This window comes from Rhineura floridana, chromosome 8 (genome assembly GCF_030035675.1).
Source record: "Rhineura floridana isolate rRhiFlo1 chromosome 8, rRhiFlo1.hap2, whole genome shotgun sequence".
Classification (NCBI taxonomy): domain Eukaryota; kingdom Metazoa; phylum Chordata; class Lepidosauria; order Squamata; family Rhineuridae; genus Rhineura; species Rhineura floridana.
In genome coordinates, this window is record NC_084487.1 from 93224508 (window position 1) to 93250551 (window position 26044).

Genomic DNA, 26044 nt, shown 5'->3' on the forward strand with positions numbered 1-26044 from the left:
GCATTGCTTAGCCATTTGGCCTCACCTCATAAAAGCATCCTCACCCACTCCATTTTTAAGTATTCACAGTATTAATCATTTCATGCATCTGACGTGGGCTTTTGCTACTATATATTAGCTTTTAAGGTGCCACAAGACTCTTTGTTTCATTCAGCCCTATATAGTTCAGTCTCTATAACCCAAAATTGGCTTAATCTTACACCAACAAACAATTGTTCCAACTTACATTACATTACTTATTTTATCACATTTCTTTTTCCCTGAGACAACTATGGCAACAGATATCGAATTATTTCTTTTTCACAATTTGGAACTAAACTAAGTACTTTCCAGCTGCTTTAAATCTGCCACATTTCTTACAACTAAGAAACAATAGCTCCACAGCCCCTTTAAAAATATGTCACAGTGAAGGTTGCTAATCATAGAGAAGCAGAGTTATTGATATATATATAGGTGAGGTACTGGAAATGATGCCAAAATAAAATATAAATGTTAAAATGGCTCCTCAGTGTTAGAATGGCTAAACCAGAATGTGCCATTTTCTCTCATTTATTGGGATTCAGGTGTGTGGAGAACTGTGCAAACTGAACTCTAATGCTTCGTGTCTAAAATAGGTGGTGCCAGAGCATATGCCACACTCTTGGTCCAGAGGACCTTTCTTCTAAACCTTGATGACCCAAGAATGCTAATAGTTGTGAATATTCAGGAATCACAATAAGGGCAGAATCTCATGTGCCTAACTGCTGTAGTGTACAACTAGGAAGTATAATTAATGGCCCTAGATAAGGAAGATAACTCTTTTGCTGAGAAGACCCACACTCAATGAGTGAAGCCAGCTGTACAGGTTAACATAGCCTTTACTCATCATTACTAAGAGAGGTCAAAGTACCTCTCACAGATCTGATTTCCTGAGAAGTGACATTTTAACACAGCACTGCTAATCGCCACAGCTGGAGTAGTCTGGATTCTGCTTTCCATGGGAGAGAACACAGGGCTGGCCCTACCATTTGGAAGAATGAGGAAGGCAGCAGATCCTGGGGAACTATTTCTCCCGAGGACTCCTTCCCCCTACCATTCCTCTCTGTTAGAGGACAGATCTGTGTGTACCACATGGCCTGTCCTGCATTCTCTAAACTAGCTTGTTTCCCTTAACTAGGTGCAGTGGAGGGCCCTGCCCCATTGCCAGTATTGTACTAAGAGTCTGCTAGTCCAGCTGGCTTCTGTATATGGAAGGGGTGGGTGCTATTTTGCCCTTCACATCAAGCAGCAAAGTATCTTGGCACAGTTCTGAATCTTAGTACAGCTCTGAAAGATGCTCTGCTACTCACCGTGGCATGTCAAACCAGCAACTTTGAAATCCAGCATTTGTATCCCTTACAAATACCTTGCACAGTCTTGGAAGCCCTTCCCTGCTATCAGAAGAGGAGGTTGAAGAAAGACAAGAAAGAAAATCTTCACATTTCCCTAGCTGTGCTATCTCATTGTGCCTAACAGCAAAATTGGGGTCTGCATAGTGGGCCTCTGGTAGAGTGCCCAGAGAACCACGTCGCCATCTCTGTTTAATTTTATTTATTTATTAAATTTATATCCCACCCTTTCTCCCAGGAAGGGTGGGAGCCCAGGGTGGCCCAAAAACAAACTAAGCAAGGAAAATCACTACTGGCAATAATTGTCACTGTTAATTTTTGTGACAACAAACATTATCTCAGACTCCCCAAGGGGTTGTGTGTTGCCATTTACTGACACAGCTACTGTGTGAGTCAGTGGGCACTAGGCGCCCTCAAATTCGCTTCCCTCGTCCAATTGGATATACTACTGAGGGGAAAAATATTCAGCAGCACACCACTGGCAATGCTCAATCCCTCCACCCTTAAAAAAAAACCTCTGTAAAGAGGAGGAAGGCATCATCTTCTTCTTTAATGCACAAAAAGCTGAGTTTCTTCCTTCTCTGCCTGCTTTCTTGAGGAAAAAGAGCGCGTGAAATGTGCAGCGCCGGGATTTTAAGCAGAAGCAAACAAGAGCTAAGGATGCTTTCCGTGGCTACACTGAAGCCGCTTTCATTCACATTCTTTCGCTTTGCGCGCACTCCTCTCCCACCCCCATCTTCACCATCCCTCTTCCTCAGCTTCTCTTTCTCCGCTGCGCACGCGCTCCCTTCCTTCTCACGCACGAGCGCGAGTGAGCGCGCACATGCACACACACATCGGCAGCGCGAGGCTCCCTTCCTCTTTGAGCGCATTTGGTCTGAGGAGGCTGGGAAGTCTCTCAGAGATGCGCGTCTCGAGGCAGCTCCTGCAAGATTCTTTCGCAGGTTCCTGCTAAAGGAATTATTTCTCTTTCTCTTTCCCGCCCCGCCTCCTTCTCCCGGTTGCTTCATTCGGAAGCATTGAAAACCTCAGCCTGGAACTGTTTCCCGGTGAGACCAAGCGCGCCTTGCCTGGGGAACAGAGAAAACGGCAGAGCAAGGTTTGTGGGGGGAAGGAAAAGCCCAAGACGGTTGGAAATGTTACACCTTGGGCGTTTGCTCCTCGCTTCCATCCAGCTCTTCTGTGTCCTCCGAATAGGTGAGTGTCTGTGGCACTGGATTCGGCAACTTTGCTTTTCCACCTCCGCCCCGTTGCCTCGCCTTGCGCCTTGTTAGAAACGTGCCTCTGCCATCTTCGAGGGTAGGATATAGGAACGGCTTCCCCTAACAAAACAAACAACACTTCTTGGGATGTGGTGCCTGGAATGAAGGGCAGCCATTCTGTCATGTGAGAATGGGGAGCCACAATGGAAAGAAGCACCTGTTATTTTCTCAGGGGCTATAATGTTCTGTAATAAGAGGACTCCCTTTAAAATAAGGGTCATTCCTTCCTCATTTCAAGATCTGACAAGCATGCTTCTAACTCTGCCGCTCCTGTTAATCACCGTCTAGGGGTTGTACTTGTACTGTTCCACATTGCCAGCAGATCCATTGATTTGGAAAAGCTCCAGGGTCGCATTCTCTCCTTCTTTGCCTTGACTGAAATCACCAGCCTAATACAAATTGCATTGCTGTGAAGGAAGGATGCCATCTAGGCACAAGCTTTGCATAAGAAAGTGGGGGCACAGGAGCCCCTGTTATTTCATCCTTTCATTCTTTACCTAGCCAGGTAGGATGAAGCACTCATGTGGGCATCTGCGCATGATGAGAGAGAGAGAATGACAGAGAATGAGAAATTGCCTACAGTCCAACAGAGAGTTTAGAACAGGCATCAACCTGCCTGTACAGTGTGCTCAGTGTTAGATTGTACTGCATGTTCAGGCAGTTAGCATTGGGTGCAACCACAATCCATTAATGTGAAAGCTGTTTCCATTGAAGTTAATGGCACTCATCTTCAATGAGGTTAGGAATGGAATGTTATAACTGGGATGCAGTGAAAGGGGTGGGTGAGAATTTCTCAAATGAATTGTGTGAAACATCTATGAGCAAAACAACTAATAGTCCAATAAAGATAAAGATAAAATATTTATATATATAAATAATATATAAATATAAAATATTTGTTAAAAAAAGAATTGGGTTCTTATTTGTCTTACAATAATGTATGTTGTTACATTAGTAGCCTTTGCTAAACAGAGGATTGCAACAGATTGTTCCCTGTTCAGTGAATGAAAGTAAAGATTTCCTGCAGTAATGTATACCTATGTTCAGTTTTACAACAGATAAAGTAGATATTAACCTACATTTTATAGGTGCTGCTGCTTTTGGTTCATTAAACCTTTGTAAACCAGAAGGATCAGCATCATACTCTAGCTATGCAAGAAATTTCATTATAATAAATGTATGATTTATTACACATATAAAAGTAATTTGAGTTCCCATTTTGAAGACTGCTAGAAGGGCTTAATTTGTAACTAACTGTGATTGGTTCGACAGACGTTACATTTGAATGACTTTAACATTAAATAGCATTCTTTACAGTCACCATTAAGTTGATTTTTCACAGAGAGATCATCTTAATGAAATTAGTAGGCCCATACGGACCAGAAATAACTGTATGTAAAAACATTTGTGGTAGCTGAAAATTGAAGTCAATGCAAACTCAGTGGCAGATGAACTCCACTTATTTTCTCATGATATGTGACAGTTCCATGGCTGCTGAAATGTTTGCAGGCAAAGAATCCATTTTGTCAATGTAATATGAAATTGCTTGTAAAACTGATATTACTTGAGATTTTCTTAATTGCCTGTTTTTTTCCTGTAGCTGTACATTATCAAGTCTTACTTAAAAGGCATAAAACAGAACCCAAGTTTTGTAGACTCAAGGAATTTTTTCCTTCCTGAAGATTTTCAAAACTTATATTTGGAAATAAAATGCTAACGTGATATGACATGAAGCCCAGAGTCACAAAAGCATATAACATTGATAAGAGCAAAGTTTTATTCATATACCAGGTGTAACTTTAGCTATATACCTCTGAATGGCCCATGATATTTTTTCAAGTATAACATGAAGGGACCTTAACAAGTGATGTATTGTTTTATTCTCAGTGGTAGTCTATTGTTGATCCTATTGAGCAAGACAGTCTTGTGTGCTGAAGTATGTGATTGCTCTCTGATATGAATACACTGTACTCTGTACTATCAGAGTAAATTTGGATGCTTGTTACCTGCTGCTGTTTTCTATGCAACATTTCCATTTTGGTTAATGTTTGGTTTTGTATTTTGTTATATTTTTGTTGCAAAACTTTGAGGAAGTCTTTGCATTTGTGCATGTGGGACATACATATAACCCCAGCATTCAGAATCTTTGGCATGATACTGCTAAAGATTCTAGTGGTTTGTATCATCATGAGAGGATAAAATCTGTAGACTTAGTTCATGGGGCATTGTTGCAATTTTATTTGCTTCCTTTTAATTTGACTTTTTCTGCTTTGTTTGTAATATTATGAAATCTCTTTTTGGGAGCATTCTTATTCATATCTTCAGCTGTGCTATATAAATGGATGTGTGGGTATTTGGCATCCTCACTGGTCTTTTGCCTCTTCCCAGTCTTAAACCTCTGGAAAGGATCAGCTGGTTGCACTTTCATGGCCAACTGTAACTCCTGTTTGAACTGAATGATCTTTTGTATTTTCTTTGTGTTTTCCTCTTCACTGAGACTATTGGGGCCTATTTAGTGAATCTTGACCATATGAGAATAAATGGTAATACACAGATTAAACCAGAGGGTGAACAAAGGGTCAAGGATGATATAAATTGTATGACATGTTCCACCCACAAATACTTTTGAATCAGATTCAAAGGAATTTACTAACATTTTTATAGCATGGTCATTTCTCCAAACCCATACGATGTATAGGAATACATAGAAAGTTACTGAAATTTTACATTAGGTTGTTGTAAGAGAGTTGAAATGCTTAATAATGAAAATAGTTTGTGGGAACTACATATAAGAGAAGAGAGTCAAGTTTTCCATTGTTAGTACATTGTGATAATTTTAATGAGACAATGTTATTTACTCTTCTTTGGATGCATTCAGTACATCATATAGATAGAAGAACATTTAAAAAGCAATGATGATACTAAAATGCAGCCTTCCCCAAACTAGTGCCCTCCAGATGTTGTTGGATTACAACCCCTATCATCCCTGACCATTGGCCATGCTGGCTGCAACTGATGGGAGTTGGAGTCCAACAACATCTGGATGACACAAAGCTGAGGAAGGCTGCTATAATGAATTGATACAACACTCTCTCTTTCCCCTCACAGCATTTTCCAAAGTGCTTGAATCCCTTACAGTCCAATCCACAACCCAGTTGTCCCAGTGTATTGGATTTCAGCCTATTTAGGAACAGTTTCTTCAGTAGTCCTGAAAAGGACTTAAATAATACTTTGGTGCTCCTGCATTGTTTTTGTATCTGACATAGTTCCACTGAAGACTGTGGGATAACTGTGAAGTAATTAGTTTGAATACTGTCGTTTTAACAGGTCTTGTTTTCCTTCTTTCTTGCACTTGTCATTTAAATGGTCAGTTCCCACTGTGACTGGTCTAATTAGGAATTTAAGGGTGAGAAGGTTCAGCTCTTTTGCTGACAATTTCAATTTCTCTTGAAACAGTCAGTGTTCTTCAAGTTCTCCTTCAAGGACTGGAAATCTGGGTTGGTTTCAGAACTCCAGTATCACAGCTGAAAGCCTTTTTCTGACAACTTCATACACCATTTGTGAACCTTCCCAGTATTACACATCACTTGTCACTATCCTTATAGACTCCTCATTAAGGCAAGTTACTGTTTGAATATATCAGAAGGTTCTGAAGAGGAAAACATAAATCAATAGGAAAAAAGTATTTAAAGCTTAGAGCAAGCAAACTGAAAATGTCCTTATCACTCTACAGGCTACACTTCCAAAAAAACTAGCAATGTATACTGGGTTTTTTAGCTCCAAAAAATTCTGAACTATTTTTCTGGAGATACACTATTTCCCCCCTGTATGATACAGATTTTATATAAAAACAAACTTATTCTTCAGAAAATGTGGTCAAGAAGTATGAAACGCTGAGTGCACAAATCAGCTTCAGAGAATTATTTAGAGAGGCTAATGAAATTACTCCAGGCATTTGAATATTGTTTCCTAATTACTTGTTTAATTTATGATGTTGCTCCCTTTGTTTCAGAATATTCTTCCTCACATTAAAAAAATCCTACAGGCATTTTAAATGAGTTTTTTTTAAAAAATTCTCTTCTGTGGCTGCCAGAAATGTATTGGTTAATTATTAAGCAGTTCTGTTCCCTTACTGTATTTAATTTAAGATGTGTAGATTAAAATAATTTTCCTCTCATCTCTGACCAATGGAGCATGTAAAATCTATATGGAGCAATATCTATACACAAGGAAGTTTATGGAAGTAATCACATTGAGGTTATACTGCAATTGCCATTATCATGTGAATACATCCTCAGACCATGAAGTAATCAGATTGAAGCTGGGGGCATAGAGTACCATAGTTGGATTTTAGACTAATTTACATCCAGTCTTGAATAAGTCATCCACCCAACTGGTGTCTACTCCATGTGGCAGCTGTAATGTCAAGAGTGGCTTACTATGTAGAGAGTTTCCACAGCAGAGGGAGCATTTTTCATGATCTTCTACTACATGGTAGTAGTAATGTAATAAAATTTCCCAAGTGCTCAGAGCACTTCAGATACATTGTGCTTGATCCAGACTTAGTAATGCTCAGAATAAACCCATTGAAATTAATAGGTCTGTTCAACCATGACTTAAGTCTGGATTAATCTGTTACATGAGTGACACCCTATGAAGTAAGTCACTATCATCATTAGTATTATCAACCCAAGGATCTTGGGTTGAGAGGTCACAGCTTGGATTGAGAGGTCACCATTAAATTGGGAACTTCCTGGTTCATGTTGCAATCTCTTAATCACTACACATATATAGCTCTCAAAGAGGCTGAACTGATGTCTGGGAAACTTTGCCCTCTGCAGTTTGTTGGAGATTCTGTTGCTCACTCCAGGGGCATGAAAACAGTCCACATAATATCAGTGATCCATGTTGTAAGTCATTCTAGGATGAATTAGTGCTGCCATGGAGGGTTTTCTATTACTTCTGTGTTCAGGCCAATAATGTATAGGGCCTAACAGGCATACAGTTAATTTTCATATCAGTGACATATGTGATTTTTAAGAAACCCATATAGCCCATATGTGATTTTTAAGGAAAATCTTGCGATGAAAAATCCCAGTCGCATGCTACTTACTTGCTAGCAATTGCCTTGACTTGCTCTAATATAAAATATTACTTCATGGTTTTTGAAGCTTACTGTTTTTAAAAAAAATAGTGGCAAAGGTCAATACTAATTCGGTGTTTTTCAGTGCATATATCTAAAATGCAAAGTGTTTTCTGGATTAAGAATAGAGAAAAAGGAGAAAATTCAATTCAGTTTGCATTTCAAGCTGAATCTATCAAATTTGCACTTTCCAAAACTATATGAGAACCGAAACACAGCCATCCTTCGAAAATCACACTTATCCGAATTTTGCAATGCAGTTTTCCAACCAAACAAGGTTTACACAAATGCATATATTAGGGTAAAGTGTACATAAAAATGAATATATGAGTGAAAATAACATACAAAAATGCATTATATTATGATAAATAGTTTGCAAAAATATGTACATTAGTCTAACCTGCCTACAAAAATGTGTTTTTTAAGGGAAAATGCGCACTAAAATGCTGGAGAATTTTCATGAGGTTTTTAAAAAAGAAAAATTCACAAATTGCTGCAGAAATGTGAAGAACCAAATTTAAGATTGGAAAAATGATAAATTGAGAGTACCAAAATTGTCAGATCTTTCCATCCCTGGTGCCATCTTAGGCAGGATGTGATACTATGAATTATCATGCTGGTTTACAAGCAGTCAGGATACAGAGTAGTGACTATTGCACTGGTGTAAAGTGACAACCTGTGGAACTGTGCCAGTGTTGAACCCAACATAAGATGTTATGCTGTGCAACAACATACATTACTGTTCAGGTAGCCATTGTAAATGAAGCTTAGGCATGATCACATGAAGTTGATGCAATAGAAAAATAGACAGAGGTTGGGCATCATGGAATCTGAAATATTTTTCAAAACAGCTATCTTAAGCTACTGTAGCAAACCCAACAAAGAGTCTTGTGACTTGAGAGCATATTCTACAGATGGGGAGCCAAAACTGAAAAGGCCCTCTCTCTTGTTACCTCCATGCCTCCTTTAGAAGGGGGAACTCAGAAGAAGAGTCTGGGTAGGTTCATATTGGGAGAGGCATCCCAGAAGATGCTGGGATCCTGAGCCATAAAGAGCCATAAACCAGCACTTTGAATTGGGCTTGGAAGTGTATAGGCAGCCAGTGTAACTGGAATTAGCATTATATGATCTGTTTGCCTGAGACCATTAACAATTGGGCAGCCACATTCTGCACTAATTAAAGCTTCTGTTTTCAAAGACAGCCCCATGTAAAGATCATTGCAATAATCCAACCTTGAGGTTACCAGAGCATAGATTACTGTAGCCAGGTTATCACCGTCCAGATAGGGTCACAATTGGGCCATGAGCATAAACTGGTAGAAGGCACTCTGTGCCACTGAGGCCACTTGTGCCTCAAGTGATAGCAATGTATCCAGGAGAATCCCCCTTCAGAGGGAGTGTGACTTCATCTAGAGCAGATCACACACCACTTATTTGGTCAGAGGAGCCACCCACCAACAGCATCTCAGTCTTGTCTGGATTCAGCTTCAGTTTGTTGGCCTTCATCCAGTCTGTTTTTGCAACCAAGCACTGATTCAGCACATCCACTGGACATACTAATGACAATGCACTCCAAAATGCCATATGACCTCAGTGGTTTCATCTGGATGTTAAACAACATGAGGGGTAGAACTGATATCTGTGGGACCCCATACTGGAGAACCCACGGAGCTGAGCAATGCTCCTCAAGAACCACCTTCTGGAGCCAATCATCCAAGTAGGAATAAAACCACTGCAATCTGGTGCGCCCAACATCCAACTCAGACAGTCACTCAGAAGGATACCATGCTCAGTGATATCAAAAGCTGCTGAAAGATCAAGGAGGATCAACAGAGTTCCACTCCCCCATCTCTCTCTTGACACAGGTCATTGTACAGGGTGACCAAGGCAGTTTCCGTACTAAACCCAGACCTGAATCCCAATTGAAATAGATCAAGAAAATTTGTTTCCTCCAAAAGTACCTAGATCTGGTTGGCAATTACCCTCTAAAGAGCCTTGCCCAGAAAGGGGCCATTTGCCACTGGTCTAAAATTATTAGGATGTCCTGGGTCCAGGGAAAGCTTCTTCAGGAGTGGTCTTACCACTATCCCTGGCCCATCCAGCTGTCGTCTCCCTGCCAGGTTTTATCAGCTATGAAGGGCAAGGGTCCAAGACACACATGACTGCACAAACCCGACCAAGAACTTTGTCCATGTCCTCAGGCGGCAGCAACTGAAACACATCCAATTACATCAGACAAGAAAGTGCTCCAGAAACCTCATCTGAATCATCAGCATCAACAATGGGGACCAAATCCCTGCGGATGGAAGTGATTTTATCTTCAAAATGCTTAGCAAATATGTCACAGTGGGCTTTAGATGGCTTTACCACAAGTAAACATGATCTCAATAGGCAAAAGCCTGGTGGATCAAAAATGTTTTTACCAGCTGATGAAAGCCACATGAGGCAACCACAACATTGGTGCAGTCACTGAAAATGCTGGATCTCTTGTCATCAATCATCAGCCATGCCATAACACCCCCTGCAAGCTGGATGTTTGGCTAGCATGTGAAGTGTCCCAATGTGCATACTGCCTACTCATGTAAAATAATTCCATGTAAGGTTGGGTCCTGATAAGCCTAGTCTTCCCTCATGGCAGTGAAGGCACTCTGTGCATGTAGGACCACTTCACACATTGGCTAAATGCAGTATTGGCAGGGGGTGTAGCCAGTATGCTTGGTGACAGAGGGATGTGGCCACCATGCGTAACCCCCATTCCCCCATACAGGGGCATGTCAGTGCATGAGGAATGCTGGTATAAACATCCCTATTGTGATCAATAATCACAGGTTTTTTGTATCACAATAATAACAGGGTGTCCAAATATCAGCTTTATCTATACAACTTAGATACGTTGTTTGTAATGCCTGTTCTGTGCCTCAGATTTAGTTGCCACAAGCATCTATAGCATAAATGATGGACTGTACTTGATTCCTATAAATGGGGACAGGAGAGGTCTTTGAAAAGGCTGAAACGGGACAGAGAGAGCATGCAATTCCCTACATCAGCAGTGTCCGTTTTTTCATACTTGCCAAAATTGTGGCAAATGTACAATATTTTTTAATTATTTATTGATAGAAATAGTGAGAAATCTGACATCTTTTCATTAAGTAGTATGGGGAAATCAGGCATAAAATCAGATAGACTACGTCTCAACACTCCCTCCAAATTTTCATCCAGTATTTGCAACCTATATATGCAGTGTTCAAAAACAATGGTCAAGTGTGGACTTCACCCATAGTGCAAGTGCATTTTGCAGTGTATAGGACCAAGGATGAATCTGTGATTGTTAAGGATGGAGGGTAGATCCTTTTTTTGAACTAGTACATATATAAAACAATTTTATTTAAAATTTTATTACAACTAAGTAGTAGAAATAAAGCATCAATTCGCCACAGATCAATAGCCATTTCACCACACATACCGAATAGTGACTATGTTGGGCACCAGTCGGGATGGAAAACTGTCAGTTTGGCTTTTCTAGGTTTTTTATTTTTCTAGTCTTCAATTCAGTTCTCCATATTTCTGCAGCAATTTGCAATTTTTAAAAGTCAAAATCCTCATGAAACTTCTCCAGCATTTTAGTGTGATTTTCTCCTGATAAACACATTTTTGTCAGCAGTTTTGGCTAATGTACACATTTTTGCAAGCAATTTCTCATCATATAATGCGTTTTTGCCACTCTGGGCTCCTACTGAGAAGGAGGGCGGGATATAAATTTCATAAATAAATAAATAATTTTTGTGTTATTTTTATGCACAATTTCCCATAGCACATGCATTTTTGTAAACATTGTGTGGTTGGCGAACTACATTGCAAAATTCAAATAAGTGAGAACTTCAAAGAATGTCTGTTTCAATTCTCATATTGTTTTGGAAAGTCCACATTTGATAGATTCGGCTTGAAATGCAACCTGAATCAAATTTCTTGACCATCTCTAGACACCAGGGCCCTACATAGTTGCAAACCCACGTTTTTGCCATGCAATATCTAGAAAAATATCTAGAAAATATTAGTGTGTGAATTACTAGGAGGTGGACACCTTGTGCGGTGATGCTATTTAGCAAGGAGCATTATTGATTGGAAGGCATGGGCAAGAATAGAGCATAAAAACAAAAATGGAGGGGGAGAAGAAGTGATAACAGGTGGAGGTACAGTAAGAGAACAGTATGTGTGGAGAGAAAAGGATGGTCATATTGAGAGAAGCAAGAATACAGAGATGGAGTGCAGGTTTTAAAAGAAAGTTAAAAGGAGAGTAAGCTAAAAAAGAAAACAATTGACAAAAATGTGTTCCCATGGTTGATAAGCAATGCAATCCTTTTTGATTTAATAAAAGTGCAAAACTGAATATCAGAGTGATCTGAGTCATGTGCTGCTGCAGTAGATAGTTATGGTTAAAGTGTCACTGTAACAGTAGAGTTATTATATCCTGGAATGGCCAGAGTAATGCAGTTTAACACTTATATTTTGTTGGTCTTTGTTCAGTACCCATTCCTGTGATCCATGTTGAAACTTATGGGCTTCTAACCTTTATGTTATTCGCAAAATTAAATTCACATAATTTGTATATGTGAAGAATTCTGGCTTTGGTAAAGAATTAATAAAGCTTTAATCATTCAATCAGTTAAGTCAAGGCATCAGTAGAACTGAATTGGCTTAAATCCAAGCATTTCTGTTAAGTGATGTCTAGACATATCTGAAAAATTAGATATGAAAAATAGATCTGAAAAGTTGTTATAGCTTAGTAATAATTTTAATAATTTATCTCTGGTAATACAATAAGGAATGGAGCACTGTAAAGTTTTTGGAAAATGAAACAAATAGCTTTTAAAAATTGTATCAACATGCAGTTCTAGCTTCTTTTAAATGCATTGTGTACTGAATGTTGTATACAAATAGATCCAGAAGTATGAATTGCAACCTCTTTCCTGTGCACACGCTGATTTCACACACAGTAATGTGTGTATTTAAATTTTCTTAGTAAGTCATTAGGGGTTTCCTTTAATGTGACTAGCTTTATGTTGTTTTGAATGATGTATATCAGCTTATTTCAATATTCCAGCAGTCAGTGAAAATTCTTAATTTGAATGTAATAGGAATGGTTTCCTTTAAGCAATTTAAGTCTTAAGACGGACATTATCTAGTATGAATATCCAATGAACCTCTGGAAACCTGAAAATTAAAAAGTTTGAAAGTTCATTTTGAATACCAATGTAAGGAAGGCATCTGGCCAGCTTCATGAGGGGGATGCAGACAGTTACTAGGAAAGGCAGGTACAAGGTCTTCTTCCCTACTTTTCTTCTGGTGGAGGCACAGTATTGAACCATCCTCTTTGTGCCACTGCAACACAGGATGTTATCTGATCCATGTTTTGGCTTAACCCAGCCCTACAGGTAGTTATTTGCCCAAGGCAAGTGACATAATTTCCACACAAATTGTTTTCCATTCTCTTCATTCAAGTTGTATTGATCCTCACAGATATGCACCAACAAGTGGGAAGGTCAGATTTACTATGGGGGGCTTCTAGTCTGTGTATTTATCTATAAATCTGTTGTGTCAGTGATGATGGTCAAACTATCTGTTGCTTTTCATCAGTTTTGTGCCTCCCCATGCAGGTCTGCATGACTAGTTTTTCTCAAGACTTGAATGCACCTTTATATTGTATCTGATCCTTGCTAGCTACACCATTTGGATCCTGAGCTGGCCTTCCATTTGCTTGCAAAACATATTTAGAGAAATCACAGCACCAGTGTGAAGGTGCAGTCTGCATGCCAAGCAGGCACGAGTGTTGGTGTGTGTTCTCTGCTCTGTCAGTGACAATCTTCCCTGGCAATGTCTGCACATGAGTGCAAAAACTGGACCATAGCAAGTTCCCCTAAAAAGTGCCTTTGGGGGTTCCTCCCTCAGAAATTGTAGTGCTGAGTGTAAGTGCTCTTGGAGGTCACTGATTCATAGGGTCGCCATAAGTCGTAGTCGACTTGGAGGCACATACAACAACAAGTGTAAGAGGGGAAGAGCCATCATTATGGTGTAGTGCACACATAATAGAGCTGGAGGGCCTTTTAAAAATAGTGGAAGGGATAAGCAATAATCCTGCAACATTTCTCATGCTGCCTAGGGAGAAGACCTCCAAAACTGAGGATGGACTAGCATAGCAAGGTGGTTAATCCTCACTATTCTTCCTCTAACTCTGATTGTTTTGTAACTGTGGTAAATGGAGGCACACGGGAGTAATATTCAGTGAGTTGCAACAAAACAGGCCATGCATTCAAACCAATAATCTGTAGATCAGGGGTCACCAACCCATTGCCCGCAGATGCCATGGCATCCCCAAAGGCTTTCCATGGTGTCACACTGGATTGGACAGCTCAGATTCTGAGCTTTCATTTTTTTAAAAAAAAAATTAAGTCTCTAGCCCCACTAGAAAGTAGATCAAAATGTGCAGGTACCTTTCTAAGGGTGCTTTCACATAGCACTTTATTCCGTTATTCTGACGATTTCTTACCTGGTAATTTGCGCATTATATTTGAGCTTTCACACGACATACCAAGTAGCTCCGGAATTCTGGTGGAATGTAGTGCAAGTGTAGCACTAATTCCCGCAATAAATGATACCAGAAATAATCCGTTAGCAAGGTTGGGGACCTGGAAGATCGTGGGAGTGTTTCGCTAGCTGCTGCCGCTCACGTGACAGATATCCCAGCATGCAGTGCATTCCCGTCCTTTAGTCGCACAGGTTTTTTTTTTGCCTGATGAACGTTGTACCGGTATTCCGGCATCAGCACAGATAGCAGCAGCATTTCACACATACACCCGTCTTGATACAACTAAAACAATTTAAAAAGTCAGATCCTAAAGGGAGAGGGCATGCACGGCGATGGGATGAGATCTTAGACTTCCTACACAGTGGGGAACAGTGTGCATGGGTGAGGGACAAAAACAAGCTGTGTGAAAGACAGTTGCGTGAAATGCTGTTATATCGGCTGAAAAAGTACTGTTCCTTATCGCAAGAGGTACTGCAGTGTGAAAGGGATTTTAGAAATCAGGACAGAAGCGCTACCTTTTTAATCTGTTAAACTAGCGCTATTAGCCCCATGTGTGAAAGCAGCCTAAGAGATTTCTGTGATATGAGCCAGCCTGGCTGCTCCTTCCTGTCAGTGTTAGTAGCCAGTGGGTAAAGTCAGAGCTGTGATTGATAAGACACCAGGCAAAAGCAACCCCTGGGTTCTAAAGAGCTACTTTTGCCTTCCCTTTTAGTACACTTTTCCTGCCTCTGTCTTTTTTCTAACCCTTGGAATCTCTGTGGTTTGCCCTTCCTTTTTCCCTGGCAACCCAGATGAATCTTTCCTGTGCTGGGTTTGCCTGAAATCAGGTTGTGCCTAGAAGTTAGAAATTTTCCATGCATGTTACTACACAGTAAGTGTGGGTAAATGTTAAAGAATCCCGCTTCCCTCAAAAGGAAAAGGGTGAAAACTTTGCAAAGAGGCTTAGGCATGTCCTGCTTTATAGGAGCTAAGGACTCATTAAGAATGCACTGTATAGGTAACTTAGAGTACAGCAGTATACATGTCTACTCAGAAGTAATTCCCTTTGTATTTATTGGAGCTTACTTCCAGATAACTGGGTACAGGGTGGCAGCCTAGGCTTTTGTTTGGGGTTGGCATTGGGAAAATCAGGGTTCCTGTGTCTTTAAGAGCTGTGTGAGAGGTAGAAATTCAAGAAATCAAGCCTTTTCTAGTTTGGAAATACAAACTCCACCCTATTTCACATTGCTGTAAGAATAAAGATGGGGGAGGCATCCAACTAAGCAGAGTTCCTTGGAGGACGACCATGTTAAAATATAACAAAAATACAGATACAAAATTTATTCATAGCCTTTCTTTGAGATCAGTTCTGACACTATATTGGGACTGAACTGGCTGTTTCAGCCTCCTAGTTTGTCCTGAGCAAGTTCCTTGATTTCTGTATGGACTTTAGCATCCCCTTATATAGTCTGTTGATTGTTTCAGCAGGGGGTATGTAAGAATGAATATTTTAAGTGGTTGGTGAAAGATTAATCTGGGCACTTCAGACCATCTCACTGAAGTATATTGGATCAATATGAAATAAAAGTGTTCTATATGAACAGCTATGAACATCTATTTGACCTGATGTCAGGGCAATCTGGTTCAAAAGGAGGAACCTTTTAAGAGCTGTGCAGACGACCAAATTTTTGCAATAGCTTTTCATATTGTCCTGCTGCAGAAATAAAAAGAACCTGTATCTGCCCCAATATGGCTATGCACTCCCAAATATGCCCAACATAAAACAAGGAAACAAGAGTTTTCATATAAAAGTTTTTCAATTGTTCTGTAAAATTGTTTTTTTTCTGTACTACCGTGTCACCATTTTCTGTGAGAGTTTTCAATGCTTGGCATTAGTTGGTTGACGCAAGAGAGCAAACTTCAGTAGTCAGCAACTGAATACAAAATAGACTGAATAGTTGTCATTCAAGTGTTCATACAAATACTTTTAGCTTAGGAAGTATTCTCTTTCCCCATTTATGGCCAATAGGTCTATACAAAATGATCTGATTCTCACTGTTTCCGTGGCATTTCTGAATCATACTGTCAGCTGTGGGATTTGTTTTGTATCAATCTGGCAGAGAGATGTTCTACCATGAGCCATTATTATTTATTATCTACACATGGGAAGCTCCAGCTTTTTCCTTTGTGGCAATGTGACTGCAGTGCAGAGAGATTTGCCTAACTCATAGTGTCATCTCCTAAAGCAGAAGTGTCAAAGGGAATGTGGCTGTGGCAAAGATGGATTTATACATCTCTATGTCCCCATGTTATTGTGTGCACAAATGTGCTAATATCCCAAAATATTCAAATGTTTACAGTAGCTGAATATTAACTCAGTAGGTCAAGTCTGTGTATATTTGCAGTTTACAAAGTGGGGTGGGATGGGATGGGGTGGGTACTATCCTACTTCTTTTCAGGTGGACCTAAAACTACCCCACTTTTCAGTGGTTGTAAAACCCTCCTAGGATGCTGCACAGAGTTACACCAGCATTGTGAAGTCACTTTACCTAGGGTTGCCAGGCCATGGCCTGAGACTGATCCTGTATCTTTAGGAGAAGAGGTCAGCCAAGTGCAGGTGTTCTTGCAACTCTGTAATGGGAAAAAACACAAGGTGGAATTCTCCCTCCCCCCTCCAGAGCTTGGAAAAGTTACTTTTTTGAACTACAACTCCCATCAGCCCCAGCCAGTATGGCCACTGGATTGGGCTGATGGGAGCTGTAGTTCAAAAAAGTAACTTTTCCAAGCTCTGCCCCCCTCCCACAACTTTTAAAGATACAGAAGACCTCTTGGAGGCCGGTTCTGGCAACCAAGAGGTCTTCTGTATCTTTAAAAGTTGGGCAGGGGGAAGGGAGAATTCCATCTTGTGGTTTTTCTCATTACAGAGTTGCAAGAACACCTGCACTTGGCTGACTTTCTCATCTCCTAAAGCAGCCTTTCCCAACCGGTGTGCCTCTAGATGTTGTTGGACCACAACTCCCATCAGCCTCAGCCATTGGCAATGCTGGCTGAGGCTGATGGGAGTTGTGGTCCAACAACATCTGGAGGCACACTGGTTGGGAAAGGCTGTCCTAAAGATACAGGATCAGTCTCAGGCCAAGAACCTGGCAACCCTACCTAGGTCAGAGCTGTTTGTAAAGCTGGGAGATGCAGGCATTTACAAAAGGAGCTTTCTCTTCCTTCAGAACCAGAGCCCCAAGTCTCTGCTAGACTTAGGCCTTGGAGGAAGAGGAAACTGTCTATCCAACAGCCCGCCTGCTGCCTGTGCCAGCTTTACAAACAGCTCTGGCCTAGACAAGGCTAGAAAATGGGAAAAAGCACCATAGTTCTCCATTCTTTTCAGTGTGGATATACTAATTCAAGTTTATTAACAAAGTTATAAAGGTGGTAAACAGACAGTAAACTAAAGAGAGTCTGTCCTAATTCGAAATGAAATCATCCCCCGTTATTATCTCGTGAAACGAATGCTGATGAAAGTTAAAGAGGAAAGCATAAAAGTAGGACTACAGCTGAATGTCAAAAAGTGTTACTATAGAATTACAGGAGATAAACTGGGTGGCATCAGGACCCCAAAAGCAAACTAAGGCACAGATTTCACAAGTCATCCAAATAGGTTATATCAGTCTAAATTAATAAAGGACCAAACCTAGTTCCACAACTAAGACATGATAAAGTTCAGGGGATCAATACTTTTTACTGAGTCATGCAACCAACCAGCCTTACTTTAGTAAGCCAAAGTGAGGGGGTGGGGAAAGAGAGATAAGGATTTATTATTATTATTATGTGCCTTCAAGCTGATTACGACTTATGGAGACCCTGTGAATCAGTGACCTCCAATAGCATCTGTCATGGACTACCCTGTTCAGATCTTGTAAATTCAGCTCTGTGGCTTCCTTTATGGAATCAATCCATCTCTTGTTCTCTCATAGCTGCCCTCCCCAGTCCTAACCTTCTTCTGATTTCTTGACTATTGTCTCCATTTTGGTTAATGACTGTGCTGATAATTGATATTGATAATCCTTGAGAAGCACAATGTCCTCATTGTCAACTTTAAAGTTACATAAATCTTCTGTTTTCATTACTTTACTCTTTTTGACGTTCAGCTGTAGTCTGGATTTTGCGCTTTCCTCTTTAATTTTTATCAGCATTCATTTCAAATCATTACTGGTTTCTGCTAGTAGCATGATATCATCTGCATATCTTAAATTATTGATATTTCTCCCTCCAATTTTCACACCTCCTTCATCTTGGTCCAATCCCGTGTTCCGTATGATATGTTCTGCGTATAGATTAAACAAATAGGGTGATAAAATGCATCCCTGTCTCACACCCTGTCCGATTGGAACCAACTATTCTCCATATTCTGTACTTACAGAATACTCTTGTCCAGAGTATAGGTTGCGCATCAGGACAATCAGATGCTGTGGCACTCTCATTTCTTTTAAAGCATCCATAGTTTTTCATGATCTACACAGTCAAAAGCTTTGCTGTAATCTACAAAGCACAGGGTGATTTTCTTCTGAAATTCCTTGGTCCGTTCCATTATCCAACGTATGTTTGCGATATGATCTCTGCAGAGCTTGGAAGATTACTTTTAAAAAGTAATCAGTTACAGTTACAGTTACATGGCCCAAAAAAGTAGCAATTACCGTTACAATTACGGTTGCTCTGAAAGTAACTGATTACTTTACTTTTTCTCAAAAGTAATCACTACAGTTACATTTCAGTTACTTTTTAAAAAAAGTCTACAAGGTGCTGGCCTTGGCTGCTGCACATCTAAATAGCCTAAAACAACATTAAAAATAAACACATACACATACAGACGGAGTAGAATAATTCTTTTTATAGCAATGGTGGTCTCTCCACTGGTAAGGGAGGGAGGCAGAGGCCACTACTCAGATCTTTGCATGTAAAATCAAGTGCAACCCCCCCCACTCAGCCAGCAAGCATAATCTCTCTCACTTAACCACCTGCTGGACCCTGCCCTGCCACCAACTAAGGGAGACTCACCCAAGCAAACATTTCCCCTGAGATGCAAAAATGTTAAAATACTGCAAATGCAGCACAGTAGCCAGAGAGGGTGGTGGAGGCCACTTTGTGTACCAAGTGCAAACACACACATGTCATCTTTCACTTCCACAGTTCTTTATCTCCATTCTGCTGCTGCCTCCTTCTCCTCCTTTATCCATGTTCGTGCCCTCTGGCTCCTTTTCCCCTCCACTCCATTTTTTTAAACAATTGTTTTCTCCACTCCACCCTGTCTCATTCTGCACCTCCTCCCTTGTCGCCTCCTACCCGCCCACAGACCATGATTATAATTAGAGTTAAAGAGTAAAGCACAAAAGCAGGACTACAGCTCAACGTCAAGAAGACTAAAATAATGACAACAGAAGATTTATGTAACTTTAAAGTTGACAATGAGGACATTGAACTTGTCAAGGATTATTATCAATACCTCGGCACAGTCATTAACCAAACTGGATATAATAGTCAAGAAATCAGAAGGCTAGGAGGGCAGCTATGAGAGAACTAGAAAATATCCTCAAACGCAAAGATGCATCACTGAAAACAAAAGTCAGGATCATTCAGACCATGGTATTCCCAATCTCTATGTATGGATGTGAAAGTTGGACAGTGAAAAAAGAGGGTAAAAGAAACATCAACTCATTTGAAATGTGGTGTTGGAGGAGAGCTTTGCACATACCATGGAGTGCGAAAAAGACAAATAATTGGGTGTTAGAACAAATTAAACCAGAACTGTCACTAGAAACTAAAATGATGAAACTGAGGTTATCATACTTTGGACACATCATGATTCACTAGAAAAGACCATAATGCTATGAAAAACAGAAGGGAGTGGGAAAAGAGGAAGACCAAACAAGAGATGGATTGATTCCATAATGGAAGCCACAGACTTGAACTTACAAGATCTGAACAGGGTGGTTCATGACAGATGCTCTTGGAGGTCACTGATTCGTAGGGTCGCCATAAGTTGTAGTCAACTTGGAGACACATAACAACAACAAATAGCTCCCAAATATCTCCCAAATGTGTCCCTTGCTTCTGATTGCATGGGACAAGAAAGTATGTGACCTATAGCTGTTCATTCACACAATATGCCACCATGGTTTAGCATTACATCTGAACATAACTACTCTGTCTTCAACAGCAGCCAAACAAATTACTTCAAATGCCCATAAGCAAATCAGGATGTGCCAACCAGAAGTATACAGCCTCTGAATGTAGATTCCATTTAGCTATCATGTGCTTCATACACACAATCCTTCATAGATGCATCTTTTTTTTTAAGCCATCCAAATTAGTGGCCATCCAGCCCTGAATTCCTTAACTTGATTGCATGTTGTACAAAAAGACACTTTATTTTCTTTCTACTTCTAACCAGAGATGTAGTCATCCAGGGTTGTGGGGGGGGGTCATAGATCCCTAACTTTTTTGGGACCAGGGTCCCAGCCAGATTCCTATATATGTGTCAATCAGAATGAAAGGGGGGCACATTAGCCACTGAATCGAGTCATTGTCCTTTTATGATGATTGGAGCCAACAGAGTGAAAGAAAGTGAGCCAGGCCCTGAGAAGACTCTTCTCAATGGCTAACATGCAGCCCCCCTTATTAGCTCCAAGTGACATCTATTGTAGTGAAGTGCGGACTTGGAGATGACAAGGAGAACAAGGAAGATGAGAGAAGATGGAAAGTGGGCATAGCTGTGAGAGGGCATGGAGTCACTATTATGAAGAGACTCTGCACTTTTGAATTTGCCACTATTTGCTAAGACTCAGGCCACATTCACACCAGACATTTAATTCACTATTAAACTGCTACATCAGACAATAATTTGCATTAATTAACTTATTTTGTAGAACCCAAACTTTCTTGTAGACCTGTAGGAGTTTCTGTTGGTCAGTGAAGCATGCTGTGAGACTCACAGACAGGGTTTTTATTCCTGTTCTAGACGGCTCTTGGATGATCTATACACGCACACATGCAACAGTTTCATAGGCACTAATGCAGGGGCCTAGTGGGTAATCCAGCCCTGCACACAAGTATGCCACAATGGTGCTGGAGGAGCCCTGTTGGATCAGAGTAAAGGCCCTTCATATCACAAGCTATATGGCTCTGTGTAACATTTGCTGGGAATCACAAGTGGGGACAGCGCTGCTGCACTCGGGTCCTGCTTGTGGGCTTCCCACAGGCATCTTGGTGGTCACTGTGCAAACAAGATGCTGGACTAAATGGGCCTTTGGCTGATCCAGCAGGGCTCTCCTTATATTCTTCAAACCCAGCATCCAACCCTGGCCAGTCAAACGCATCCTGTAAGCTCACAACCAGACAGCAAGGCAATAGACCAGGGGTTTCCAAACTCACCACCACCACTACTTGAACATTACTGAGGGTCTTGGCAGACCACTTAATGACTTTTTTTGCCTGCTGAAGCAATTGAATGTTTTTTAATTGCATCAAGATGAAACGTCTTATAAAAGATTATACAAAATAAGAATAATCTTTTATAAAAGATAATAATGCTTGGGAAAATAGCAGGGAGTAGAAAAAGAGGAAGGCCAAACAAGACATGGATTGATTCCATAAAGGAAGCCATATGATTCCATAAAGGCATGTCTACCAAGATCCTGCTGTGCATGCTTCTTGGATGTTCTGGACCTCGTCCTGGCTATCTACAGCAAGATAAAGGTGGAGGGACAGGCACATCAGCGCTGAGAATTGTTCAGCCCACAGCCGCTGCCCCTCTCTCTGAGGTTATGCAGCCCATTGCTCTCTCTGCCCCCCCTCATTTATTTATTGCTACATTTATTGTAGCATGATGAACAGAGACCCCCCTGCTTTAGAGTCACAGAGAGGCCAAAAGGCCAAGAACAGGACTCTTGTTTTTCCTGCAAGACACTAACACACGTACCACTCTGAAGCTAGTCACTTATAAGTGCATCCAAAACAGCATCTTCAGTCTAGTTTGGTACTAAGAAGCATGCAAGTTGGACAAAGCAGCCCACATTGCACTCTACAATTCCCATTTACTACTACAGTTAGGCAGTTTTTACACAAGAACAGGTTCAAGTTATCAAAGGTACAGTGAGAAAATTGATTAAAAAAGAAATGCGAACATATAAATCTGCTTCTACTGAGCTAGACCATTGATCCATGTAATCCATCCAGTATCATTTACTCTGACAGGCAGCTAGCTGCTTCTCAAGATCTCAGGCATGACTTTCTCCCAGCTCTGCTAGCAAAGATCCTTTAAAACTGGAGATGCATGAACTTAGAGACTCCTTCATGAAAAACACATGCTCTATAGCTGAGCAACAGCTCCTCCACAAGATTCAAATTTGGACCTTCCTGATTCAAAGTGAAGACTGTCACCCTGCTTTTCAACATATGGCATTTCACTTACTAGTTGGCATGCAGGTGCAACTGGGCAAATTCAGTTTTAGTGCATGCAGTTTCTGGAAGCAAGGATTTAGAAAGAGTCTAAATTCTGCCTTGGGCTCCTTTAGAAAGAAGGCTGGGATATAAATTTAATAAATTTTAAAAAATTAGTAGGGGAGAATGAAGTGGTACAAAAAACAATGCTAACTGCACACTGAGAAGTTCTATCCATCATTTGCATATTTATTTATTATAAATATTTTATTTCACCCTTAAATTATATTACCAGGACAGTTTATCCTCAGCAAACTATTCAACATTACATTTCTAAAAAGATTTTGACAGAAGACACTGATTTCCCAGCAACCAGCAGCCAGATAAGATTTGCCTGCCAGTAAACAAAAAAAAAAAAAGCCCCACCTCACACACCTAGTAAAAGAAATTATGTTCTTGTTAAGGGGGTATTCCTAAACTTCTAGGTACATAAAACTCCTGAGGATAGGAAACCACCCATTCTCCTGTGAAGGAGATTTCCATTTTTCAGGAGGTGGCAGCTCCCAAACAAGGAATAAGAACTGTCTATGGCTGAGGGAGGAGATAAGGTGATGATATGAATAGGTAAAATGTCACTCAAGGTTCAAAGAACACTAAAGGCTCAGCTAGCCCTAATGGGGTGGAAGACACTTCAATAAATGCAACTGGAGAATTTCTCATTATGAGAATGCAGGGATCTCATGTTCCCCAGCCCTCCCCTGCACCAGGGGTTGGTTAAGAGCTGTGTACAAATAAGGACAATGGTTTCCTGTCCCACTGCAGGTAAGGGGTCTCTCTCTTTCTCTCTCTCTCTCTGGTTTCCTGTCCCACTGCAGGTAAGGGGTCTCTCTCTCTCTCTCTCTCTCTCTGGTTTCCTGTCCCACTGCAGGTAAGGGGTCTCTCCCTCCCTCCCTCCCTCCCTCCCTCCCTCCCTCCCTCCCTCCCTCTCTCTCTCTCTCTCTCTCTCTCTCTCTCTCTCTCTCTCTCTCTGTCTCTCTCTCTGGTTTCCTGTCCCACTGCAGGTAAGGGGTCTCTCTCTGTCTCTGTCTCTCTCTCTCTCTGGTTTCCTGTCCCACTGCAGGTAAGGGGTCTCTCTCTCTCTCTCTCTCTCTCTCTCTCTGGTTTCCTGTCCCACTGCAGGTAAGGGGTCTCTCTCTCTCTCTCTCTCTCTGTGTGTGTGTGTGTGTGTGTGCGACACCGCCCCATCAATGATGATGATGGGCAGTGTCAGCGATCAGAGGTGCCGGGGGGATGGGCAGCATCGGCGATCGGAGGTGCAGGGGGGATGGGAGGAGGCAGCAATCAGCAGCGGCGGGGGGATGGGCGGTGGTAGCAATTGACAGTGGTGGCAGGAGGATGGGCAGCGGGGGGGATGGGTGGCGGCGGCAATCGGCAGCAGCGGGGGGATGGGCGGGGGTGGCAATGGGGGCCAGCAGGACACGTGAGGGGGATGACAGGAGATGCGGGGAGCATGAGGGGGGTGATGAGCGGGGGGGGGCGGCAGGACGTGCGGGAGGCACACACTCACACACACACACCATCATCACTTACCTCCACAGCTCTTCACCTGCATTCTGCTGCTGCCTTCTCCTCCACCGTCCATTTTTTTCTCTCCAGAGCTCCACGATTCCCTGCCTCTTCACCTCCTCCCTCATGCCTCCTAACACAGAGCACAAGGGAAGAGAGAGGCTGTGCAAAAGCTCAGTGTGAGGCACATGTCTTGTGTCCACCAGTCACAGGAGCTGAAGACATGCGGTTGATCCCACCCCCAAGTAACGTCCAAACGTAACGCTGGAAACGTTAAAATGGTGGTTGAAAAGTAGGGAAATTACTAGTCGTTCTATTACTTACAAAATGTAACGGAATTACCCATTCGTTAGTTAGAAAAGTAATAAATTACAAGTAACTCGTTAAAAATAACGAGTTACTTGTAATTTATTACTTTTCTAACTATTACTTTATTTATATTAAAAGTAATTTATTACTTTTCTAACTTCCAAGCTCTGGATCTCTGGTGCCTCTTCCCTTTCTGAATCCAGCTTGGATGTCTGGTATTTCTTGCTCCATATATGGTAAGAGCCTTTGTTGTAGAATCTTGAGCATTACTTTACTTGCATGGGATATTAAGGCAATAGTTCAATAATTACTGCATTCCCTGGGATCTCCTTTCTTTGGAATTGGGATGTATATTGAACGCTTCCAGTCTGTGGGCTATTGTTCAGTTTTCCATATTTCTTGACAGATTTTTGTCACAAATATATAGGTATGCCATCTGTTCCCAGTGATTTGTTTCTGCCAAGTATTGTAAGAGCAGCTTTCACCTCTCATTCTAAAATTTCTGGTTCTTCACCATACGGTTCCTCTGTGAATGAATCTGTCATCCTGGCATCTCTTTTTATAGAGTTCTTCAGTGTATTGCTTCCATCTTCCTTTTATTTCATCTCGGTCAGCCAGTGTGTTCCCCTGTTGATTATTCAACATCCCTACTCCTGGTTTAAATTTCCCTTTCAGTTCTCTAATCTTTTGGAATAGGGCTCTTGTTCTACCCTTTTTGTTGTCCTCTTCTATTTCTATACAATAACTATTGCAATAGTTCTCTTCATCCCTACGTACTAGTCACTGTATTGTTGCATTTAGGGTTCTGACTGTGTTTCTATCTCCTTTTGCTTTTGCTTTCCTTGTCTCTTTAACCATTTTAAGAGTTTCTTTGGTCATCTATTAAGGTCTTTCTCTCTTTTTAGCTAGAGGTATTGTCTTTTTGCATTCTTCCCTGGTAATGTCTCTGACTTCACTCCATAGTTCTTCTGGTTCTCTGTCAACTAAGTTTAAAGCCTCAAATCTGTTCCTTATTTGATCTTTATATTCTTCTGGGATGTTATTTAAATTGTATTTTGGCATTATGATTGCTTCGTTGTTCTTCTTTAGCTTTACTTTTATTTTCGATACAACCAGGTCATGATCTGTACCACAGTCTGCTCCTGGTCTTGTTTTTGCAGACAGTATGGAACTTCTGCTACCAATTATATGATCAGTTTGATTCCTATATTAACCATGTGGTGATGTCCACGTGTACAGTCATCTTTTTGGTTGGTCAAAATATGTGTTCGCAAGAAACAAATTATTGGCTTCACAGGATTCAATAAATATTTCTCCTGCTTCATTTCTGTCTCGTAAGCCCCATTGCCCCACAATTCCTAGTTCTTCAGTCCCCCATGATTATCAGCACATCTTGGTTTGGTGT

At 41.0% G+C, this 26044-nt stretch overlaps 1 protein-coding gene across 7 annotated transcripts in view; it reads left to right on the forward strand.

Annotated features, from left to right (window-relative positions):
* The first annotated feature begins 2181 nt into the window (after positions 1 to 2181).
* The window catches only part of PTPRZ1 (protein tyrosine phosphatase receptor type Z1), a 222570-nt gene continuing 198707 nt past the window's right edge, over positions 2182 to 26044 (forward strand). For 6 of the 7 annotated variants that reach the window (XM_061640120.1, XM_061640121.1, XM_061640125.1 and 3 more), the window contains exon 1: positions 2182 to 2564. In XM_061640120.1, coding sequence (XP_061496104.1) covers positions 2504 to 2564 — 61 coding nt within the window. In that variant the 5' untranslated portion in view covers positions 2182 to 2503. The remainder of the gene's footprint in view (positions 2565 to 26044) is intronic. The other variant, XM_061640122.1, reaches the window with a different exon arrangement.